This window comes from Manis pentadactyla, chromosome 7 (assembly GCF_030020395.1).
Source record: "Manis pentadactyla isolate mManPen7 chromosome 7, mManPen7.hap1, whole genome shotgun sequence".
Taxonomy (NCBI): domain Eukaryota; kingdom Metazoa; phylum Chordata; class Mammalia; order Pholidota; family Manidae; genus Manis; species Manis pentadactyla.
The window spans coordinates 142,686,855-142,706,305 of record NC_080025.1 but is presented as its reverse complement, the minus strand read 5'-3'; the positions used below and the strand labels follow the sequence as shown (position 1 = coordinate 142,706,305).

Below are 19,451 nucleotides of genomic sequence, written 5' to 3'. Positions count from 1 at the left end.
TTTCTTCTAGAATTTTCCCAATCTTTTGGGTCCAGAGGTACTAAACTTTTGTGTTTTTGTCACTTCTCTCCTTTTTAAATAAAAATTAAGTCCTAGGAGGTGAAAAGGTCCCTAGAACAAGATTTTAATTTTATCTTTCATTTATGGGAGTAGGGTGAAGTGTGAGTATATGAGGAGTTGGTTGGTAGGATGGGGTTTCTTTAGGTAACAGGAGGGTCCAGATGAGTGACTATGGCCATTGATGGTATCTTCTTACAGTGGTAAAGGATAGGACAGATGGGTGAAAACAAGCAATTTGTTTAAAACATTTGGTAAGTAGTCTCTTAATTTGGCATAGATGTATGGCAAACTATAACAAATATCCTTCAGATGTTTGTTTTTTAGTTGCAAAAATGGTAGTTTCTAGGCTTTCCATTCTTAAGACTTTTAGAAATAGTACAATTTGAATATATTGCTCTTTTGAGGTTCTCTGCTGGGCTAATGAAAAGATGGATTGTTATCGATTACTGATATTGGAGATTGAATTCTTACAGCAGGAGACTCCATTGGTATCTGGATATTCTCATGGTAGCTGTTCTCAAAGTGCCGTGATGGACCTTGGGGTTTGTGAGGGCAAAACCGTTTTGGTAAGATGGTGCTTGCGTTTTTGTTGTTTTTTAAACTGTTGACATAGGCACCACGGTGGAAGAGCAGTGGAAGGTAAAAATTGTTGACTCTTGGAATTAAAAAGGGGGAAAAAGCCAGTTTTATTTGAGAATTCCTTGATGAAGTAGTAAAAATTATTTTTATTAACTCTTGATCCTGCATGCATACTTTCAATACACTGTGCAGCAGGATGGAAATGTGCATAAAGCGCTGCATGGTAAAGTGTGATGGGTCTTGGAAAAGCACTTACATGATTGAGTTGCAGGCTGCACTTGCTGCTTTTTCATGGAGAACATTTTTACTTGGAAAAGGGGTTGACAAACAAACTGTGATTATTCAGACGGGTGGCAAACATTTTTCGTGAAGGGAGCCTTCAAGAAAAAATAAGAATTTTTGGAAAACTTGTACCTGTCTCTTTGAGTTTTATAAGCTTCTCAGTAAATACTGATAACTTCTGATAAGATCAGTAGGTTTAATATATATGACCTTTTTGTAAAAACATATATCAACCTCTAGAAAATCAGCATAACTCAGTGAATGAGTATTTTTCAAATGAGGAATGATGACATTATAAAATCATGCAGAGATTAAAGATCTGTTCAAAGTGAACAGACCAGTGAATTTTAATGTAGCAGAGTTTGAAAAGTTTATTGCTACAGTTTCTGAGTCCACACTGTGGCTAATCTTTTAAGAAACTACCCCTGCTTACAGAAGAGGAGTGCTTGTACTGAGGAAAAGCACTTGGGTGGACCTGCAAGCCAACAGCCACTTTTTGGTGTAGTACCAAAGCATGAGATCCACAGTTACTTCAAGGCTGTTCAGATATGCTTACCTTTTCTAGATTTTCTTCATATTCTTCAACCAGAACAACATATTAGAACAGAGTGAATGTAGAAACAGATGTTAGAATCTAGCTGTCTTCTATTAAGACAGATATTAAAGAAATCTGCAAAAATGTAAAACAAGGCCACTCACTGATTTTTTTTAAAAAGGAAAATTGATTTAAAAATAAAATGTTAGTAATAGGCAGTAATACTAAGGCTTGCTATTATTATTTTTAAATGAGTTATTTAAAATTATGACAGTTTTTTATTTCTAATATGCTAAATATTGATAGATATAGCCCCTGTAAGCTAAAGCGGTCCTGGGACCACGATGGTCAAGAATGGTGTGTGTGTTTTTTTGAATTTTCTACCCATTCTGTCTGTCTAACGTAACCACTAAAGTGAGTAATTGTCTCAATCTGTAGTGTACATTCCACATTCTTTGACATTGTAGTGGTTCACTTAGGCCTTTTTCATACCCTCTTTGGATCTCTTCCTTTTCCTTCTCATATGAGTGCATCTGTTTAATTTGAGTGTCTCTCTTTTCTCCATTCACACAGCTATCAACCTAGTCAGAGCCTTACCACTTCATTCCTGGATTACTTCAGCACTCCAGTGTTTTCTAATATGATGATTTTCAAACTTGAGTGTTGAATGGAATCCCAGGATTGACTTGACTTTAATTTTATTAATATATTCTCTAAAAATGTACAGATATAAACTTATGGTAAAACCAAAGCAAAGTTACATATTAAACCAGACAATCAAGTCAGCAACACATTACTGATGCTATTTTGTTAAAACTGAATAGCCAACATGAGCGATTATAATAGAATGCCATAGCCTCAGGATCATTTGTATAATAAATCTGTTTCTTTAATTCGGCTTAATAATACTAGCAGAGAGAATGGCTATTTGTATTAATATGTGTTAACTTTAGTCTTTATTTGTTCAGGAAATGAGACTTAGTAGTTAACCTGAACAGTGAGACTTAGCAATCCTTGAATGCTGGCTTTAATGCCAACTGAATATTCTGAAAAGCTGTGTTGATCCTTGGAGCCTTATAGAGTTACTGAAATCTGCATTGGATAGATGTTAAATCTGGTTGCTCTTGGACTCTTCACTATAAATATTTTACTGTGTATTTTACTACTGAGTTTGCTACTGTGTGCCATGGGCCTTGCAACACACACACGGTGCTGAGTGCCTCGGCATGTGTCCCTGTGGTCCTCACCATGCCTGCCTTACCTTCCGCACCTGTTTCGTTTTTTCCTGTAGCACCCAACACCATCTTGCATACTAAAATAAACATCTCACTTTGTTTTTGATCATTTCTACCCAGATAGATTGTAAATTCTGGGAGGTCACATGATTTTGTCTGTTTTGTCGCTAAGTCTTCAGTTTCTATAATAGCACACCTAGCATTTGTTAGATGTTCATTAAATATCTGTTGAGTGAATGAAAGCATATTAATACTTCCCTCTGTTCAGACTGTAAACTCAAATGCTCTTTTCTATGTTACTTGCTTAATACTGTCTCCCAGATGGGACAAAGATGTATTTCTTGGTCCATTTTAAGCCACTAAACTGGACCTGAGTTGTATAGAAAATCCTTTTGATCTGTCTGGTCAGTACATGCAATCACAAGTCCTTTCTTTTCCTGGGTTCAGAGTCTATATTTCTGTGAATATAGCCTACAAGTGCATTATCTTTTTACCATCTTATAAGCTAATAGATTTTTTTCCCTTTTAAATTATTCAAGTAATGTTATCTCAGTTTTAAAATAGTAGAATTATATGTAAGAATTTTCCCTTCAAATTCCTTTGAAGTTAAGGTTTATAAAAGTATCAGCCTTTTAAATTACTACCTGTTTTCTTTCACCTTATATTTTTAAATAGTTCTAATCACCTGTGCATATTTTTTTTGTCTTATTTCACATTTTACATAGCAGTTTAACATTTTTAATGTATTTCTGTTCTGCTTATTTTATAAAGTGGATGCCATTTAAAAAATGAGTATCTTTAGATTGTTGTATGACTTATTTCTCTTGGAAAAAAAAGCCTTTATTTTGGAATAACTTTAGGTTTCTGTATCCCTGATACATCGATCTAAAATTAGAGACCAGCATTAGGGTCACTATTACCTGGACTGGTGACTTCATTCGGCTCTTGCTGGTCTCCCCCGATGTCCCCCCCTGTGCTCGGGGCTGTCCAGGGCCCAGCGCCTGCTGTCGTCTCCTTAGTCTCTCCTGATCTGTGACGGCCCCCCAGGCTTCCCCTGTTTTCATGACTTCGTTTGGGGAGGGCTGGTCAGGGGTTTTGTAGAAGCGGCCTTTGGCTTGGGTCAGCCTGATGGTTCTGTGTGATGAGGTGGTGGGCTCTGGGGTTTAGGGAAGGGCCCACTGAGGAGCAGGGCTCTCCTTGCGCCATGCCGGGTGCCCAGCAGCAGCGTGGCCTGTCCTGATGGTTTGACCCCGGTGCCCCGGTGAAGGCGGTGGTGTCCGGGTTTCCCCGCTGTGAGTTACTCTTTCCCTCTCCAGGCTCTGCTCTGGAAGCCAGTCACTGAGTCTAGCCTGAGCTCTGCCTCCCAGAGGACAGAAGCACGCACATGCATCCTTTGGAATTCCCCGTAAGGAAGACTTGCCTTTTCTCCCCCTTTTACTTACTTATACTGGGGACTCGTGGACACTTATTTATTAATTCGGTTGACATACCATACCTCTGTGATTTACCTTGCGGCCCACATTAGTTCCAGCGTTGGCTGGGCTGGAACGTGCCTGGCCTCGGAGCCTCGCGCGTGGAGTGGGGCCTCCCTGGGCTGGCTTGCTCGCGCTTTGCCTTTGCACACGCGGGTTTTCTCTCCCTTCAGGCATAAGGTCTACTTCTCTCAGGTAATTAATTTTTAAATGTGGCTTAAAAGGTTTAGGGGAATTTAATTAACTAAGTTCCAAAAATCCCCCATACAGATGTTTATAAAAATTTTAAAATTTCTAAGTTGAACACTTAGGAAGATGTGTAACTTTAGTAATGAGTATTTCTTTTCATTAGTGGTAGTAGTCCTGATTTGTCTTTTTTTTTTTTATTAAACTTTCTATTTTGAGATAAGTTCAGGTTACATGCAATTTAAAGAAATAATACAGAGAAATCCTTTGTACAGTTAACCCAGTGGAGCATCTTGCAAAACTAAGTATAATATCACAACCAGGATATTGATGTTAAAAGGGGCAAGATAAATAACATTTCCATAACCACAAGGATGGATCATGTAAAAGCAATGGATTTTTAACTAAAAAAAAATGAAATTGTTAAATAAGACTAACAGCTGCCCTCTATTTTAAGCATAAAAACACTATTGCAGACCGTTCATTTTTTCAAAATAGGCGATTTTATGGCAGTCTTGCTATGAAGTAAAAAGACTTTTTAGTTAGGGAAGGACATCGAGAATACTGCAGTAGTATACAGTTGACCCTTGAACAATGGGGGCGGTTCAGGGGTTGGTGCCAGTCCCTCTGCACAGTCGAAAATCCACATACAGCTTTTTAACTCCCCAACACTTAACTACTGATAACCTACTGTTGACTGGAAACCTTACCAATAACAGTCAGTTAACACAATTTGGATGTACAAAAATGTAAGCTAGATAAAGGAAAATGTTCTTTCAAATTGTCGCAAATCTCCAAAGCATTTTCCAGCATACTGAAAAAAATCCGTGTATACGTGGGACCCGTGCAGTTCAAAATCATGTTGTTCAAAGGTCAACTGTATTTAAATTTTGTTGGGCAGTCAGTTAAGAGTCAAAAGTTAATGCATTATGTAAGAATTTGTTCTCCATGTAAGAACTTGTTTGTTATGCCTCAGAAGATTGGAGACTGACGAAAATTAGGCTTGGGGTGGATTAATGATTGTGCATTGAGCATTGACTCCCCTATACAGAATTTTATTGTCGTTAACAACCATTTGATCAATAAATATGAGAGATGCCCTCACAAAAAAAAAAAAAAAAAAGGACAGACTTCCAATGTTAAAATAAATAAGTAACCGGGATGTAATGTATAGCATAAGGAATATAGTCAAGATATTGTAACAGCTTGGTAGGGTGATAGCTGGAACCTAGAATTATGTATATAAATGTTTTATCACTGTGTTGTACACTTGAAACTAATGTAATGTAATACTGTGCGTCAACTACCCTTCAATAAAAAATAATTATCTAAAAAAAAATAATACAACAGAGGGAATTGGAAAATGAAAAAAAAAAAAGTTAATGCAGAACATAAGCAGAAGCAGTTTTTTTTTTCTGGATACTTCTCCTCAGGCAAGGGTAACAAAAAAATGAACAGGTAGGACTACATAAAACTGAAAAGCTTCTTCACAGCAAAGGGCACCATCAGCTGGACAAAGAGGCCTCCCGCAGCATGGGAGAATACGTTTGTAAACAACTCATCTGATAAGGGATTAACATCCAACGTATATAAAGAGCTCAGATGCCTCAACCCCAAAAAACAAATAGCCTCATTACAAAATGGGAGGAGTACCTGAACAGACACTCTCCAAAGAAATACAGATGGCCAATAGGCATATGAAAAGATGCTCCAAATTGCTAATCATCAAGGAAATGCAGATCAAACCCACAGTGAGCCATCACCTCTTACCAGTTAAAATGGCTTCTATCCCGAAGACAAGAAATAACAAGTGTTGGCAAGGATGTGGACAAAAAGGAAACCCTCTTACACTGTGGAAAGTAATATGGAGGGTCCTCCAAAAACTAAAAATAGAAATACAGTATGACCCAGTTATTCCACTTAGAGGAATTTGCACAGAGAAAACACAATCCCTGATTTAAAAAGACATATTCACCCCTGTGTTTACTGCTGCATTATTTACAGTAGCCAAGTTATGGAAGCATTATGTAAGTTATGTCCATCAATAGATGAATGGATTAAGATGTGGTATATATACATAGTAGATTATTATTCAACCATAAAAAAGAAATCCTGCCATTTGTGATAAGATGGATGGATGAAGAGGGTATTATGCTAAGTGAAATAAGCCAGGCAGAGAAAGACAAATACCATATGATTTAATCTATTTGTGGAATATAAAAACAAAACAAAACAAATGAACAAAATAGCAGTAGATTCAGACACTGAGAAGTGACTGGTGGTTACCATGGGGTGGAGTTAGGGTGAGTGAGTAGGGAGGGTGAGGGGGATAAAAGGGTACAAAAATTACCAATCATAATTTAAGTTGGTCATGGGGATGGTAATAAAGCATGGAGAATATAGCTAGTGATTCTGTAACATCTTACTCTGTTGATGGATAATTGCACTCATGGGGATGAGGATTTCATAAGATGGGTAACTGTTGAACCACTGTGTTGTGTACTAAAAATCAATATAAGATTGTTTATCAACAATACTTCAATAAAAAAATAACTTGTAGGAATGAGGAACCTTTAAAGAAAGGTATTCAGGGCACTGCAAATGACTGGGGAACTTTTTAAATTTCTCAGTCATTGGCCACTGTATAAGAGGGGTCAGGAATGCTGTCTTAGGTAAAGGCCCCTTCCTGGGACTAGGGCCGGACCTGCCAGGGAAGAGCTGCTGCCTTGGGCTGTGTGGCCCAGCTACCCAGAGGCAGGTGGTGGAGGAGGGTCTCAGCTGCCTCACCTGGGCTGTAAAAGTTGAGGCTGGAGGAAGTGCCTCACCTGGGGGGAGCAGAGCCACTGGGTAACTGCTCCTCCTGACGCCCTTGGCCTGACGAGCCAGTAGGTCACAAGAGCCCATCCTCTGTGAATTCAGGTGTCACTGTAATACAATCTCAGTACTAAGGAAAAGAGACTGCCTGCTCCTGTAACGATTCTGGTGGTGCTTTGGCCAAGCGTGCCTGGTCAGGGCTCAGCGATGGGAACTCAAGTTTAATCTTGGTTTGGGGTGTTTTTTTCTTTTTCTGTTGTTGACTCTGTACTTTGCAGGTTCTTCTCCTGGTTGCAAGTTGCCTTCCAGCAGTTCTTGGCAGAGAGTTTCCAGGTTCAAAACCTAAGTGGAAGAGAGTGAGCATTCCTGTCCTCACGTTGCAGGGAAGCTCCTGAGGTTGTCACCGTGACTGGACTGATTCTGGTCATATATTCAACCCTGTCCTGGTGGCTGCTGCAGGGAGAGGTGGCCCTGGGCAGGCTGGGACCCCAGGCTTCCTCCCATGCAGGCGGCGTCCTCAGAGAAGGGTTGGGGGAGGTTTCCAGAGAAGGTGAACTGATGGAGGACAGCAGAACGGACACCACGTCTGCTGCTGTGGGACAGAGCTGGGTCGCAAGGGTGGTGTTCAGGGTGTTTGATTGATGAAACACACTCTGTAGTTTTTCTTAATTGTATTTAACCTGTATATTTGCAATTCTCTATGGCTTTATTTCATTGTATTAAGGTTTTGAGGGTTGCCTGCCATAATTTGGTTTGTCTTTCGAAGTAAAGCATAAATGTTGTTTCTGTTTCACTGCATACGGGTGGAATCTTGTTTTAGTGACTAGGGCTACAACCTGTTTTGAATATGAGAAGCTGTTTTCATATCCTGGATAAAAATCATACTAGTGCCATTTCATCTGTGAAACTAAACAGATCTTTTGAATGAGAAATTTAAAAATTGGATGTATTAAAAAACCCCAACCACTTAGTGGCAAGTCATTTTTAATAAAGGTTCTTTTCTGCTGATAGACTAATATTTGGTGCTGTATCTTAATAGTTACTGAGTTATAATGTAGTGGAGAACACAGTCCTGATTTGAATCGGCTGTTCCATGTGGGATTTGAAGGTGTAGAGCTAGGTGCATCTGTGTGTTTGGTGTTTGTAACCAACTTTGAGGTAGGTGATGTGATCCCTCTGTCTGCGTAAGGTCTTACGGCAGTATCTACTTCCTTAATAAAAAGAAATCCTAGGAGCTCCAGGTTGTATACTCAGTATCTCTTGATTGGTAGGGCAGCCGGACCACGGGGTCCTCACTGTCCCTGGATCCCATCTCTTGGGCATTTGTCGGTGATATGAGCTGCATCTTTCCAGCCTCAGGCAAGGTAGGCCACGCTTCTTTCTCACACCTTGTTAGCACAGCTCCACTTTATGAGGCACTCATGATCAGTGCACATTAATAGTTGTGGTTTTAAAAATTTTTGTGATTTTAAATCTATTTGCCAGGCATACAGCCAGGTTCTGGGATTTTACAAATGAATAAAAAATGGTTCTTGCTGCTGAAGAACTTGCAGTTGGGTGAAGTGGAGTGACACGGAGACGTGATTTTAGAATGCTGAAAGCAGATAGCAGGAGGGAGTCCGCTTCATGTGACGCTGCTTCTAAATGGGGCCTTAGGGTTTGCAATTTTTTCATGGATCTGCCTGTTTATCCCTACACTTCCAAAGAACAGTCTGAACAATTTTAGATTTATTTCTTAGATCATAATTCAGCAGTCATGATGCTTACATGTCTATAATTTACCCTAAATGAATTACTAGTGTTTTTCTTATTTCCTCCCTATTGTGCATATTTATCAGATCATTCTATAGCTAAAAACATCAACTTAGGTATCTTACTGTCTGGAAGAGCTTTGTGAAATTTCTAAACATGGACATCTGTCCATCTCTGCCTTCTCACAGAGGCTGGCTCAGGAACCAGTTTTGAGATATTCCATTCTTGATCTGGCACTTGTTTATTAGTTCGGTAACTTTGGTCAGAGAGACCGTATTGTGAGATACTTTATTAGACATTGTTGGTAATGGTAGAAACGATGTGGAAAGTATTCCAGAATATTAGACAAGGAGGATTCTAGTATGAAAACACAAACTGCTAACTAATGTAATGATACTTCTTCACCAAAACATAAAATGTGTACCATAATACCCTCATTGCACGTCAGTGAAAACATTTTGTAGGTTTTATCAGGTTTGAGGGGGCACCTTCCTCCAAGGACCAAAAGTTTGTCAAGGCAGCAGATGTACTAGTTGTGATTAGCCTATGAATTAATGAAGGAACCGATAATCCCTTTTTATCTAATTGCTTTTCTTCCTAGTTCCTACGCCTTTGAAGTGCTAGATGTGTGAAAATAATTTGCATAGAATTACTTGAGCATATCTGTTAACTAGCTAGCCGATATGAAAGCAAACAATTGCTACAAAGTAATTTTTTAAAATAAAGTTCCAATTTCTCCCTAACTTAGCTGTCTTCTTGCCCTATCTCACCATCCTCCTCACTCTTGTCTTTTTTCCTCACTTTCTACTTTACCTCAAGGATGGTTTTGGCTTCTCAGTTCTAAGTACTGTTTTCTGTGTTCCACTTCTCCACCCAGTGCGTGTTTGCACTTTGAACCCTTCCAGGAGGATGGTCCTATCTCTGTGATCTCATCAACATCTTTATCTCAAATTTCCTGAGATCTGTCCATTCTTCTCATTCCCTCATCGTCGTAGTTTGGGGTCTTCACCTACTTGGCATCTGCCTTTGTTGACGGGTCTGCCAGTGGGGCCTCTGCCTTCACAGCCCCACACCCACTTGTCCCCAGCTCATACCTTTGCATCCCTTCCATTCTTTCTTGGCCTTTTGAAATCCAGCTCAACTTTGAAGGGTGAGTCTCCCCCTTCCCTGCCATCTTTATGCAGTTTCTTACCATCTCCCTCCCCACCAAGTACTTTTGCATATGTATCTCATATTGTAATTTATTTTCTCCTTTTTGGACTTTTTAGGTTGGATAGAAGCTCCGTAAAGGCAAGTTCTGAGTTTCATCTTCGTATATTCATCAGCTCCTCCCCCTTTTTTGCTGCACCGACTGTGTGCTTGCTTTGCCCCTCATTTGGCTCCAAGAAGTTCCTGGTCTGCTTTATTTGTCGTCGTTTGGCTGATTATTCTTACCAAAAGTGGCCGATTATTCTTACTGAAAGGTACCCACTGATCTCTGGACTGTGTCTTCCTCGAAGTCTTGTCTCTTTAGGCAATTTTCTTTATGCCTGAGAATTTTTTTTTTATTAAGGTATGATTGATATACACTCTTATGAAGGTTTCACATGAAAAAACAATGTGGTTACTACTTTTACCCATATTATCAAGTCCCCACCCACACCCCAATGCAGTCACTGTCCATCAGTGTAGCAAGATGCCACAGATCCACTATTTGCCTTCTCTGTGCTACATTGTTCTCCTCATGATCCCCCACACCATGTGTACTAAACATAATACCCCTCAATCCCCGTCTCCCTCCCTCGCCACCCGCCCTCCCACACCCCTCCCCTTTGGTAACCACTAGTTCAATATTGGAGTCTCTGAATCTGCTGCCATTTTTTTCCGTCAGTTTTGCTTCACTGTTATACTCCACAAATGAGGGAAATCATTTGGCATTTGTCTTTCTCTGCCTGGCTTATATCACTGAGCATAATGTCCTCCATCTCCATCCATGTTGTTGCAAATGGTAGGATTTGTTTCTTTCTTATGGCCAAATAGTATTCCATTGTGTATATGTGCCTCCTCTTTATCCATTCATCTACTGAGGGACACTTACGTTGCTTCCATATCTTGGCTATTGTAAAAAGTTGTGCCTGAGAATTTTATGTAAATGGGTAAATGAAGCCTTTGCTCAGTTTCTCAAACCAGAGAATCATCTTCCCCCAGTCATCACCAGCTTTTCCCCTAAGTAACTGTGGAGTTGAATTCACTGACCTTTCCCTCTCATCACCAAGGTGGCGGTGGAAGCTTCTGTCCTCTCTTCTCTGGGAGACCCTGCTGTCCAGTCTGACCTGGCCTCACCGTTGAGCCTTTGTTCTCTGCCAGCCCCCCTCTTGCTCGTGTGCTGCAGTTAGATGGGTGGTCTTTCTAAAAATGTGTATCACCCCTACCCTTTTAAGCATTCAGTGGGTTTCCATTGCTCTTAGATAAAAATTGAAGCAAAAATCTTTAACGTGGCACCTTTTACCTTGTGGCAGAAAAATGTTCTCATCTTTTGAGGATACAAGTATGATTCTACTACTTTGAGAAGAAAATGTTCCAGAAGGAACACTTGTTTAGACTTAAAGTGGGGGGTCTGTAGTATGAATCAGACATCTGGTGATCTAGACTATCCCCACCTTTAAACCTCATTGGGCCCTAGGGTCGCAACTAAAATAACAGAATAATTTGCTTCCCATTTGCTGCATTCCTTTCTTTTTTCTCTTGGTAGCAGAGAGACCCTTCATGTGAACGAAGGTGGTCCAAGAGGCACAATCCGGACTTGTCACGCGGTAGTTGGTGGCAGGGTGGGGGGTGGGAACAGGGGGATTGCTTTCATTTGCACACAGGCTGTCCTGGGCTGTATGCTACTTTAGTGCCAAATGTAAATTTTACTTTTTCAGATTTCTCATTTTCAATTATTAGTCATTCAGTGATGAAAAGCTTTGAGTATGTGTTTACATTTTTTTTCACTCCACAGTAAGGATCTCATAGACTAAATGAGATTGTGTAATGTACTTAAGTCCTGTAATGGGGTCACATTTCTGTAAAGTGGCTGCTATTTAAGAGTGGAAAATCTCTTCAAATAAAAATATTTTTTTGAAGTTGTATGAGATAAAAGTTTATACTTTGAATGAAATGCTTTAAGGATTTAACCACACAGAACAAATGAGCACCCTTCTGCGAATGTCAACAGGTTTACTATGTATTTTTTCTTTTGTTGATTGTTTGCTGGGGATTAAAACACAAGTGATCATATTCAGGCTGGTTAGATTAGTGATTTTATTGTGAAACCATTGCTTTTAGAATAATCATGGGCCAGACTGGGAAGAAATCTGAGAAGGGACCAGTTTGTTGGCGAAAACGTGTAAAATCAGAGTACATGCGGCTGCGACAGCTCAAGAGGTTCAGGCGAGCTGATGAAGTGAAGGTATAACTCTCATCTTCTGTGAAAATGCATATGCAGTAACGGATAGCTTTCTTTCCCCCTCAAGATAAGTCTTAATTTGAAAGGGTACATTTTCAGCCAAGGTCATATTTACAATAAGATGAACACTTGGAAGTTGAGGTCCTTGATCTGTCTTAGTGAACATGGAAATTGTATCATGAATATTAATGGTGATGGGAGGATTTTAATCGGATGGTTATCCAGCCTACTTAGAAATCACTATCTTTTTAGTGTACCTTTATCTTGCATGTGTAGACTTGGTACTCAAATATGAAGGACTGTGTTTCATGGTTTTATGTTTCTAAAGTCATTGTGTGTTTTTTTTAATGTATATGAAATTAACAAAGAAGGGGTGGAAATAATTTTCATTTGCCTCCCACTTTTCAATAAAATAATAGGTGTGGTGTTTTTGTATTATTTGAATGTGGGAAATGAAGAGTTTAGTGTAAAATCTGTATGCGTTTGAGGGAATGTTCCTGGTAAACAGAGATCATTAGATTTTAACCTGCATTAGAAATGTTAAAATTTTTCTAACAATGAACCATTTCTTTTTTCCTCTTCTCCATTTTCTTAAAGAGTATGTTTAGTTCCAATCGTCAGAAAATTTTGGAAAGAACGGAAATCTTAAACCAAGAATGGAAACAGCGAAGGATACAGCCTGTGCACATCCTGACTTCTGTGAGCTCATTGCGAGGGACCAGGGAGGTTGGTTAACTCACGCACAGTAGTCATTATCAGTGCTCTCTGGTGTTTGCCGTTGGAACGTTGGTTATTGAGAGGAAGTCACTGACTGAATTCAGGCTGTCCATCTTCCTGTTGCTATTTCCTTTTGCTGGCTGTTAATGGCTGCCTTCGGTACCGCGCCTAGCTGTTCCTGTAACAGGTCTGGTGTTCAGGGTGGTAGCACTGTTACTCGGTGGGTTCCTAGATTTTTATAAGACTGTTGATTTTAAAAAAAACCTTAAAATTAAATACTCTTAATGTCCTCATCAGATCACTATTTAGAGCAAGGCTTTCCGACTCACAGTTGTCTTTTTTCCCTCCTTAATATGGATTAGCCATGCCACAAGAAATGTATGCTTTTTGTTCACATTCATACACTAATTGTTCAAATTCAAATTTTGTTCAAATTCTAAGGCTCTCTCTTTAAGAATTCTTACATTTGGTGCCGAGAGATTGGAATCTCCTTTTCCATAGTGTTTCTCAATGAATAAGGAAGATCTTAATCACTCCAAGAAATCCTGTTTTCAGAGGAAAGCAATACATCTGTAGTAGCTTTTATAATGAAACAGCCCATTAAAACACAGCGGCAGCAAGCTGAAAAGAAAACAGAAGCTTAAACATTATAAAACCTGTCAGGAGGGTTTTTGTTAAAGCATTTCTATTTAAGTCCTGTGTTTTATTGGAAAACAGTGGTGTAGGTTATGGAGTGCTGTTTGGGTATTAAAACAAAAAGAGGGAAGATAGTGATTTGGTTTAATTACACCATGTTAGTAGATGATTGTTTATCGAGTATCTAAACATGGGAAGCATAGAAACAACGGAATCTGTTCTAAATTTAACGTTTTCAATGAGTGATCATTTTTAGTGTAATATTATAAAAATCAAGCCATGATTTGCTCTTGTATGAGACCTGTTGAGACTGTGACAAAATGGCTTCAATGATCTGTCATTGCTGTCATGATAGCCCAGTCTATGCTGCAAGTGCGATCCTAGGGATCATTTCATGCGGCCTCGATGGCCACCTGACTTGGAATGATTCTTAGTCATTTATGCATTTTTATCAGGTGATAACTCTTTAAAGCTCTGACTTGCAATTGTATAAATACGTATCAGATGCTACTAACAGCTCCTGTGTCATCTAGGGTAGGTCAAGGTCTACATGTTAGAGGTGAATGACTTTTCATTAATACAAAATGATGATGGAAGGGGTTCTTTGCTATGCCAGTCAGGACACTCTCAAAGGGGTAAGGATGGGGCTTCAAAGGAATTCTTTTGAAAGTTTTATTGGGTGACCTTTTGGAAACTTTAAGGTGAAGGAAAAAGAAACCTCCTTTTTTCTCCTAGGAGGAATACATTTTAGAGATTTGGAGAGATAAGTAGAAATGCATGGAATATTTATTTTTGCCACCTATTAGATGTTTCAAAATGCTACTGGAAGCCCAGCTTACATTTACACTAAAAATTAATAGCAACAATTTCTGGCATTGTGCTAGGTACTCTGCAAACACTGCCTCATTAAATCTCAGTGATGATTTTGTTACACCTTTTTTTTCCTCCCCCAAGAAGAGGCAAGAAATCGGTAAGTTAGTTGGCTTGCTCTAGTGATCTGATGTGGGCGCAGAGGAGTATGTGTTGCTCAGACACATTACGGAACTGGTGAAGTTCATTATTTATGTCCAACCTGAATTGCTTATAATATAATTTTTGGCATTAAATTTAAGAGTACAGTTTACTCAAATGAATATTTACTAATTGAATTTTCTTTTAATTGTGCTAAACAGACAAAAAGTCATTGCATGTAAAGATATCTGACTTTTCATTGTAAGTTTGTGAGAAGTATGTGTAAGTTTGTGAGAAATTGTAAGAAATTAGCATGTTAATAAAACAAAATTGTTTCCTAAACTTGGTACCCATGCAGGTTGAGAAAAACCATTTTCACAAATCAGGAGGGGAAAAGGAGGAAAATAACCCCCAGCCTCAGGAATTTTGTTTTTGTTGCTTGGAACTCTGACCTGCGCAAGCACACTTAGTTTTTGAGCTGCTCTCTTGATTCTGCTTCAAGGGATCCATCTTTACGCCCCACCCCCAGCCCCTGTCCTCCCTTTAAAACCATCGTCACTGACTCTTGGAAGCTAAGATTTATACAGTTTGTGGTAAACTTTTTAGTGTTACTACAATAAGTAATAAACTTTTAGGGATGGAAAGGACTTTAATGATCTGTCTAATCTCCTTACTTTGCAGGTGAGACTAAATCCCTGCTTATTTTTTTCTTCAGTTTGAGCATTCCCAGCTATATCCATTTCTTTATATGCTTTAAAAGTTGGATCCTGAAGTAGGTCAGAAGCAGGAGGCTAAATGAAAGTTAGCCTGTTTGCAAAGACTTTTCCTAGTGGAGGTTTGGCAGAATATCCGGCTGCAGTGTTGATCCAGACACCTAAAGTCTATGGCTTTCAACATTGGGAAGTGCTGTTACAACACTGTTTAATTAACTGCTTGTTTTTATAAGCTGATCCTTTGTGAGTGCTGTCTTCAGTTTGAATCCTTTGCGGCATGAGGACAGTGCACTGACACTTTTCAGTTTTTCCCTCAAGTCTTACACTTTAATCCCTCCTGTACTTGCCAAAGTAGATACATTCAGTATGAAAATGATTTTTAATTTTGGTTATTTTAGTAACGAGTGTCTGACAGAAGTATACTTTCTGATCTAATGAAGTGATTTTGCGATTGACTTTAGATGGAGGAGTCTGCAGTGGAACTTAGAGGGCATGTCTTTAGTATATTCTGTTCTTATGTGTGTTTTTAAGATACTCCTGGGTACTTATTTTTTAGTGTTGAGGTTACAGAACCTAAGCAATGTTGCCCATAGAATTTTAGTATTGAAAACGTCTATTTTTTCTTTTTAAAAATACTTCTGACTTCTTGAAGACAGTGACTATGTTTTTTATATTTATTTCCTTTGCTCTTCAGTTGACCTTTTTGAGAGCATTCAGCTTAAAAATGTCATAAAGTGACATATGCAGGCCGAGGGATGTGTACCTTTTTGCCACAGTATGTTGGCTATTGTTCAGGAAATTGTTTCTGGGTGACTTTTCATTACTTTGCCTTATAGGTAAAAACGTTATCTTCTGTAAGCCTTCACATTGGTACTCATACTCTTCAATGTGTTTGTTGGTTTTTCCAGTTTTAATGAAGAAACTGGTTTAGCAATCATCCCTGTAGTTCTTATTGGTGCATTTCTTTTTGTACATTTGTCCATTTCTTGCTAAAAACCACAAGGCACTTTCCTTCATTGATTCTTATCAAGATTTTTATTACCTGTGCACATTATGGCTGTGAAAGAGGCTTGTCTTATGTGCAAATGGTATGGTTGGTTTAGTAACTTAAAAAATATCCTGCCAATATGCATTTCTAGATTCCGAGGAGAATATGACACTCTCATAAGAATTCTATGTCTTGTTTACTAATCAAAAGAGTGAGAATTTTTTATACGTATTTAAATGTGGGGCTTCTTCAGAATGTCTGACATATAAGCAGCATCAGAAAGATATCCCAGTTCTCATGTTCATGAAGAATTAAAAACCTAGGCTTTTCAATACACACAGTTTTGCTCTTCTTGGTAATATTTGAAATGATTGTGAGTCCATCACCTATCATTTGATAGTTGGAAATGAATTTTTCTTGGAGAGGCTTCTACCAAAATGACAGAATTGTTAAGTTCTTTCATATGGTCACAATTTGGACTTAACTGTTTTTGTTGATGGAGAAGAAAAACGGTATCTTGTTTAAATGTAAACACTTGATTGCATTATTTATTGACTTAGCAATGCAGTTTTCTCAGTTAATGGTAAATAGAAATTTAGTTACTGTTTACAAAGAAAAAGTAATATGCTAGTGTACCCAGTGTATAATTTTGTGCTCTTTGGTTAAACACACTCTTAGCTTTGGATATAGTAACAGGCTTTCTTTTCCTTTGTAAATTTCAGGATGGTAGGACCAGTAGGTCTAGATTCTCATGAGCTGTTTGAGCAATTACTGCAGGGAGCGAGGTCATTTTTCTCACACCTTAGAAACAACTGAATGGCTCTCCCACCGGTCTGTTTTGACTCAAAGTCTGAACATACCCATCCTTTTTTGGTGTCTCAACGAACTGGTTTCTTAGTTGCTTTCTGCTGCTGTTGCCTCTCTTAAGCAATTGTTGGTGTTTACTTGCAGAGTTGATTGTTAACTCTGCCAGCCCTTCCTGTCCGCACAACTTTTCAGATCACTGCAGCCTTTGCTTCCTTTCCGGCTTTCTCTAGGCTGAAATAGATGGAACTTTTCTTAAATGGCCATAAAGGAGGCTTTCCTTTTTTTTTTTTGAAAGGAAATTAACATAAGCATTTTATGCTTTTCCAAAAGGTTATTTAAGAAAAAGAAAGGCCATTTATGATGTTTGAGTCAAATATCATTATCCTACATTAAATATATACATATACTTTATGAGTTCACTTATTATATATCTTAAGTTTAAAAAGCAAATAAAAAAATACTGTTTATTTTCTGCAAATAAACCACAAGAGGTTGCTTTTAAGTTTTTTTTTCTCCTAGACCATTGTGTATATAGTTTGTGTTTTAAATACACAAATTGTTAAATTGATTATTACAAAGATCAGGTCTTCCCAAAATGCAAAACCAAATTTTGACACATATTTTAAAAACAAACAGAATGAACAAAAAGAAATACTTGTGCAGTATGCAATGCTAAACATTTATTGCTCAGTAAAAATAAGAAAATTTTACTAGACCTAGAACGTCTATCACTTTTTAGCTTGATAATACGGATTGACTTATTCATTGCTTAAGATTATGTTTTATCTTCTCAATGGATTTTGTAAAAAAATATTACTTGAGTACTGTTGGGGAGGGTTAGGGAGATTTCTTAAGCTGCCTGGGCAATCGACTGAGGCATTTTTATACCAGTTAATGTGAATATCTCTTGGGTTCATGAAACTCTTTTGCTTTCTCTGGAATCAAAGGTCATTGCAAAATGATTTTTATAAAAATTCAAATAACACAGAAATATATAAACAGAAGGCAAAAGTCCCTGTATTCAAAACCCCATGACTTTTATTCTTTTAGGTTTCTTTTTCTATGTTAATAATAATGATGGTATGTATTTTATTTTAAAGTTTCTTGCCATTTTGGGCCATCACTTCATAACCTCTGCCCAGGTCTTTGGTCTCTTTAGGACCCATAGTGTTTGATTCCCTGGATATACCATAATTAATTTATTCTTAATTGATGAACAGTTAGGTTTTTATTTTTTACTTTTGCAATTTGTGTTTTGATGAATATCCCTCATACACATCTTTGCATCTTTTGAGTAATTTTGTAGGAAAAGTTCCTAGAAATACAATTACTAGGTCAAGAGGATATGGATATTGAAAATTTTTATAGGTATTACCAAATTGCCCCCAAAAAGGTTTTATATTTTTACCTCCACCAGTTGTTTAAGGAAGTGTCTACTCATCTGTATTCCCAATGCAAAATATATCATCAGTCTTTTTAATCTTCACTAATGTGAGAGGTAAAAGGTTATTACAGTTTGTTTGCTTTTCTTTAATTATTTAGTGTGGTTAAGTATCTATTGTTTATGTTTCCTTTATGAATCAGTTGTTACGGTCTTGGGTCTTTTCAAATTAGGTTGGACTTTCTCATGAGTTTTAAGGACTTTTTGTATATTAATTAGTTTTTTATTTGTTTTGCAGATTTTTTCCCTATTTTGATGTTAGTTCTAGTATTTTGGATATACAGAAGTTTTAAATGTTTATGTAACTAAATTAGAATTTCTTTTTTTAAATTTCTGTGTTTCTTAAAGGTGTAGAAAGTCTTTCTCCAAATTATAAATTACCCATTTTACCTTTTAGTTTTGTTTTCATTTTTACATTTTAATATCATTTAACCCATCTGAAATTTCCTTTGGCATAAAGAGTAGGGGATTCAGTTCTTGATTTTTTTTCTAGAATCAACCTCCCTGATTGGTGGGCTCCCGAGCAGGTCTGCCACCTGAGCAGGACCAGGCGGCTCTCCTCGGGCCCTTGGCCTGGCAACAGCACTGTCTCTTCATGTTGTCGCCTCTGCTGCTCTGCCGCGTTTAGCCCGGCTCCACTCCCGGAAGCCAGGCTTCAGAACGATGGTGCCGACCCAGCTTGTGGAAACCAGGGACTTCATAAAACTTTGTTCTATTTCTTAATTTTTGTTTTATTTCTTTGAAACATAGAAATTGTCTTATTTTCCACTGACAGGACTCTCCTTGAATCAGGTGCTTGAGCTTACATGTAGTAGACAAGCATGGCTCTGGTTACCTGCTTCATTTGCTTTTCTGT

The 19,451-nt window shown here is 38.2% G+C and overlaps 1 protein-coding gene across 16 annotated transcripts in view; it reads left to right on the top strand.

The window, feature by feature from the left end:
• The window catches only part of EZH2 (enhancer of zeste 2 polycomb repressive complex 2 subunit), an 85,246-nt gene that overhangs the window by 39,037 nt on the left and 26,758 nt on the right, over positions 1-19,451 (top strand). For 11 of the 16 annotated variants that reach the window (XM_057504868.1, XM_057504866.1, XM_036915375.2 and 8 more), the window contains 2 exons: positions 12,222-12,345; positions 12,940-13,041. In XM_057504868.1, coding sequence (XP_057360851.1) covers positions 12,222-12,345; positions 12,940-13,041 — 226 coding nt within the window. Of the gene's footprint in view, positions 1-7,265; positions 8,528-12,221; positions 12,346-12,939; positions 13,069-19,451 lie in introns of those variants that run through there. The other 5 variants (XM_057504867.1, XM_036915379.2, XM_036915383.2 and 2 more) reach the window with 2 other exon arrangements.